This window comes from Trachurus trachurus, assembly GCF_905171665.1.
Source record: "Trachurus trachurus genome assembly, chromosome: 8".
NCBI classification, from domain to species: Eukaryota; Metazoa; Chordata; class Actinopteri; order Carangiformes; family Carangidae; genus Trachurus; species Trachurus trachurus.
The window spans coordinates 2,734,852-2,740,851 of record NC_139905.1 but is presented as its reverse complement, the minus strand read 5'-3'; the positions used below and the strand labels follow the sequence as shown (position 1 = coordinate 2,740,851).

Below are 6,000 nucleotides of genomic sequence, written 5' to 3'. Positions count from 1 at the left end.
CGAAGCTGGTGAGAAATCAATGGAGATTTACAACGTACAGTGTTGTGAACAGACCCAAATAAACAGCCTATTTTCGCGGCCTAAAAGAGGTTTTACCTTGTTCGCTATAATATTATTTTTTCCAGCCCTCCGTCCAGGGTTAGCGCCTGCCGATCAGCAGTTGGTTAGGTCCAAATAAAAACTGCGTTTTTCCTGCACTTTATTAAATTATATTATAGCGAACAATGGAACTGTGTATTTTTTTTTCAGGTAAAACCTCTTTTAGGCCGTGAAAATAGGCCGTTTCTTTGGGTCCATTCACAACACTGTATACGTTGTAAATCTCTGGGCAGGGCTATTATGGGCTGGCGTTGCTAACGGGAGGAGTGCAGAGAGTCTTCTACTGCAATTAAAGTACTTAGGGGCTATTTGGAGATCATACAACCACACTTTTAAAAAATGCTACTATCCCTTTAAGGTGGAAATCCTGCAGAGTTCCTCTTTAAGTAGCTATAGGCTACAGCTAGGTTGTTTAATCTGTTTGCTACCGTCAGTCTGCTGCTATTACACAGCTTTTTTCCCTGACTAGTTGATGGACTGAAAAAAACAAGTTTTTAACATACAGTATATTTAAAAGGGTGTATCATTATTTTATGACCGGATTTCATGAGTCAAGTGACGGTGCTTTTTTTGGTCAGTAACGGGGGAAACAGTAACTTTTTAAATCACTCGTTACTGAGAAAATTAGTGCCGTTAGTAATCACTGTTTATTAATAATGCCGTTATTCCTATCAGTGGTCAGTGTGGAGCGCTGTAAACATCCTGTAACAGGGACTCTCTCTCTGTTAGCACCTTTGCAGACCTGCTGAGCGCTGGAGCTCAGCTAGTGGAGACCCAAACAGAGCTAAAAGAGTGACTGATGGGGCTCCTCTGATTGGTTGGTTGGGTAAACACTGACGGGGTGAAGTCAGTCTGCACCAATCTCTTGTTTTTCAGTCTTTGTCTTTTTGTGTCATTGGTTAGTGAAGGTCACCGCCGACCTTCCAGGGAAGCTAGTGTAGCATTAGCATTAGCTCTGTTACAACCGCGTGGTTTTATTTCAACGTCACATCGTCACATCTACTCCAGTCAACTTTTGCAAAAAAAGTCCTGAGATTCCCGAGATTCCCGTGGTCCTCGTGGTCCGTGGTGGTGATGGAGGCACCGGGCTCATTAACTGATGCGACCAGAGCTTCGATCAGCCTCAACGGCGTCTGAACGAACCGGTTCGGACCGGTTCTGACTGGTCACAGTGTGTTTGACTAGTGTTCATTCAACAAGCCAAGGTGCAACACGAGACACATCCATGCTAATAGTACAAGTCCAAAGAGAAAATGCAGTTTGTGTTACATTCTGAATCATCATACTCACATGTAAACTTTGTACAACATGCTTTGGCAACACTACACGTAGTCCTGGTCATGCTAATGAAGCAGGTTTGGAGTGAGTGTGTGTGTGTGTGTGTTGTGCACAGGAACCAGTAACGTGACGGAATCATGCAAATGTGCTTAAAATGAAATTATTGTTTGTGCTTTGAAGGTTTAAAACACTCACTGCTGCTCTGGAAGTGTATCCTTACACTTTTCATACAACACAAAAGATTCTAACGTGTTGATCTGTATGAGAGGATAAAATAAAATAATAAAAAAGCAACAGCAGAATGAACAAATGTAAGTGATATTTAAATGTTTTAGTTCTGGCTCATGTTGGACTAAAACAGTGTGAATCACCGTCACCGTTGGGAGTCTCTACAGGCTCAGCTGTGAGTGTTAATAAACCAAAGATTAACTTGTATTTATTTATGTAGAAAACAGATGCTCAGCTTTGTAGTGGTGATGACACATGACAGGCGCAAACTGGGAGACGGTGATATGAAATGAAGATGTTAGATGCATTAAGGATTTATTCCTCTCTTTCAGTTCATATGAATCATAAAAGGAAACAAACTTTCAGGTGGCTGCAGTTTAAAGGTGGAGTACGTGATTCTAACCCGAGCCAATGCATTTGATCAAGTATTAGCGGAGGGTGTAGAAAGAAGAAGAAAAGAGGTCAAGGACAATAAATCATGAGCACGCTAAAATTTTGGGGTTTGATTTACACAACGTGATATATTTCACTTTCAAGTATCAATTTAATGTGTTTTTTTAACCTTTAGTTAAAGCCCCTGTACAGACCTTTCATTTAGTGTTGATTTTGGCGGCCCCTGTGGACGAAAGCGGTGGTGTTTTGCCGGAATGAAGTCTGCATTTCCCCGTTTGTCTGTCCGGCACATGTAAATTTGTTTTGGAAACGTTGGAAAGAAGACTGGACCCGACCATGCCTTCCAGAGGTCTAGAATTAGACGACTTAGAAATAGCGTATCTTCACACTGATGGGCTCATTTGCTGTTGTAGGTAACAGAGACACATCAGCAGAAACCACAGACTTTAGCGTATCCAGTTAAAAGCTCTGTACTGGGGCTTAAACTAAAGACATGATTCAAATTGCTATGAATGTTCAGTAGCTTTACCTTCCTAGTTAGCTTAGCAGCTGTAGCCATCGTGGTATTTATCTGAGTAACAGATTTAGTTTTAGTTAGTTAGCAGTGTACATTTATTTGAATGGATGGTGACATCACCATCTTTGTTAGCTTAGCCACAAAACTATTACAAAAACACCTCTTGATGGTTTTGTAATGGTGTTTCGCGTTGTATTAAGTTTGTTTTGCTTCATTAATGGGAGAGTTATTAGCCTGACAAGCCAGACTATATCATGAACATGTCTAGTGTGTCAACGACCGGTAGACCTCGGCTCAATCCAGGGGGCGGGATGAAGGCTGTCTTTCAAACTGCCTCTGCACCAATAGGGTAGCGCCACGACCAATCAGAGCAAAGAGCAGGATGACGTTAGCCTGACAAGCCAATTAAAATGTATGTCGTCATGGCGTTAAGCCGCCCAACGACTCTCTAAACAGATAGAGCGCTGTGATTGGTGAACACAAACGGTGTTCCAGACTCAAAAAGTTCCTATGGCTCGTTTCTAGACCCACCTATGGAGCAAATAGATTTGCTGCCGCTAGGGGGCAGAGAGATTTATAGGCTAGAGAGTTATATCAAATGTTCTGGATTCAACCATTGCGTAGTTGCTGTGGTAAAGAATGTCCATTAATTTTTTGGGGGCGGAGCTTCTGGGTTTGTTTTTCCTGTTTCACTTACTCCACCTTTAATTTACGGTCACTCAGGTGTGTGTGTGATGGTTGTGTGTCCCTGTTGGGCGTCAGGTGGGGGCGGGGTCGGACCCTCTCAGGTGTGTGATGCTGAGTGCAGGTGAAACACTGATGGAGCTGGAAAGCTGCTTCTTCTGAATGACTCACTGTTGAATAACGAAGGCACAGCACCATGCTGCTGGCTGCTCTCCAGCCGTCACGGTGGCTCTTTATTATAATACACCCCCCCTCACCTCCCCTCTCCCCCCCTCGCTGCTGCCGCCGCTGCTGCTGCCACTGATCCTCCAACTGAAGCTGCTCAAATCTGTCCCGTCAAGAACCCAGAGGAAGCGTTAGATCCCCAGCAGCGAGCAGCCGGCTGCACGCAGGAGGACGCTGCAGCAGCTTAGTCGTGGCTGAAGGTTCGTGGCAGCTCATTGGTCAGAATGTGCCACCTCTCCACGCGGCGGCCTTTGTTCTTCAGGCAGTCCATCCAGTGACGGAGAGCGTCGCCCTGCGAGTGGCAGCTCAGACAAACGCCACCTGAAGGCCAGCGGCAAACAAGAACAACATCAGACAGTCAGCAGTGAAACTGTTAAACACCTGAGATGATGTTGTTGATTAAAACTGACACGATGCTCGTTAACAGACACAACTGTGGTCAGAATCTAACCTGCAGTTACCAGACTGGACCAGAGGGGTCGCCAAAGATGAACCAAACAGAGATCTTGGTGCTACTTTAACTCTTTCGCGACCATTGACGAGTAAACTCGTCACAGCCTGCCGAACGTTCACGACCACTGACGAGCAAACTCGTCAAAACCGTTTTTTTTACAGATTAAGATAATAGACACTCTGAGGTACCCTGTGTGTGAATATGGTAGTCCTCTGATATGTAAAACTGTTTTAAACTAAAATCAAAACATAATATTTTTTATAAACTGTGTGATCTTGGTTTTGTTTGAGTAATCGTTCTCCTTGAATGCTGCTCTGGGGACAGCGTGCAGCGCTGTGCGGCTGTCGGCTACAGTGTTGCGACTTTCTCGCTGAATCTGGCGACTTTCCAAACCCTCTTTTGACAAAAGCGACCGACGACAAATGTGGCGACTTTTACCGGTGCTGTTACAAACGTTTATGGTTTGGAGACTCGGATCTGAAAGCCCGTTATCACGGCTGTTTTCACGGCGCTGTGCAGCAGAGCGGGCGCTGAGCAGCGGGGGCTGTGACCGGCCGCCGCCGCCCCAGAGCACTCATCGCCGGCCAGTCACACAGCAGTGTCCCGGAGCTGCTGCGCTGCGGCCAGAGACCCACACCGCTGCACCGCTGCACCGCTGCTCTCCACGCTGCCACACCCCCCAGATATGCCTACAAATATATTTATTTAGCCGTAGAAATGATTTAGGAGACGCCACACTGCAGAGTACCGGTAAAATGAGCAGATTGCCACTTGACACAAAAGTGAGTTTTTCTCTGAAACTAGAGCGGGAGCTCCGTTTTTGGAGAAACCCAGCTCTCTTCTTCTACATCGTCCTCACGAACGAAACAGCGGAAAAACTCGCCGTTTTTTCGTGGAGCACGTTGTAAAGTCACTCTTCAATCACGTGAAGACCGTTTGTTTCTAGGTGACGTACAGAGTTCGGTTCGACGTGAGATAAAAGGTAAACAAATAGCCAAAAACATGTGGTCCTGAGCGGATGTGCTGAGGAATTAGTGTGGTCGCGAAAGAGTTAAAGTAACATTGCAGAGTTTTTCGGCCTTAAAATAATGTTTCCAGACTCATTGCAATGGTAGAAAAATGGTTAATAGGATGAACGGTGCTGCCGCTGCAGCCTGAGCCGGGTCGCGTCGGCTGAAACTGCGCTATGTAACTTCCCTGCACGGGTACGAAACACCGCCCCCCTCCTCCCCCCCTCCCCTCTGCGTCGAGGGAGAGACGTGATGGGTAAAAGCGAAACTTACGGTTCCCCTCCGGTCGTCGTTACCGTCGTCGCCTCCGCCGCCCCACACACCCCCGACCACCCGCCACACAGTCTCCTTGCAAACATGTGGGAAATACTGTCGTTTATTAATGGGAATAAACGCTGGATGCGCTCGCTGATAAATTTCGTTTTCGTTAAGTTTTGTTTTTCCCCCCAGACGATAGCGCTTCTCAACCAGATGGTGGAAGCACTGAGCTGAAACTCCGCAATGTTGCTTTAACATACGTGGTGATTCCTAAACTTTAACAACTGCTGGCCCAGTTTAAAATATCAAAAAACAACATTTGATTTATTCATGTTTTGAAAGATTATTTTGTTTTAAAAAACATGTATTTGTGCTTATTTCCATCATAAAAACAAAACTTGAGCGCCTGGAGCGCTGCTGTCAACTTCAGTCGAGAGTGCCGTTCTGAAACTCTCTCCCAGTTTTTATAGATATGATAATTTCAACTTGAAAGCACAAAAAATATGTATCCCTGGGGATGGGATGGGAGGGGCAGGCGAATTAAATTAACACCCTACCACACGCCAAATTTGCAGATTGCGGGTGAAACGGTCAACCTACCCACCATGTTGGCCAGTAGCCAATGAGAACTGAGTGGATCGGGTCAATAAAATGTTTTTCAATCATGCGGAAGCGGAACTGAACTGAACTCATTGGTGGTTTAGTCTGCATAATAGGCCTACAGATAATACCCATTTACTTTTAATGTAGACGTGCGTCATGCGCGCTCACAACATGCTTGTTTTTGCGTGTATGTTGCCCCTCGGGCTGTGTTTCTGCCCAGTTTGAAAGGAGAAGGAAGCTCGTATGTGGAA

At 45.5% G+C, this 6,000-nt stretch overlaps 1 protein-coding gene across 1 annotated transcript in view; it reads right to left on the bottom strand.

Annotated features, from left to right (window-relative positions):
- Positions 1-3,608: 3,608 nt before the first annotated feature.
- Positions 3,609-6,000, bottom strand: part of doc2a (double C2-like domains, alpha) — a gene marked incomplete at both ends in the record, with an annotated part of 44,648 nt that continues 42,256 nt past the window's right edge. The window contains one exon of the mRNA XM_083976528.1: positions 3,609-3,745. Within this exon, the coding sequence (XP_083832654.1) occupies positions 3,609-3,745 (137 nt within the window). The remainder of the gene's footprint in view (positions 3,746-6,000) is intronic.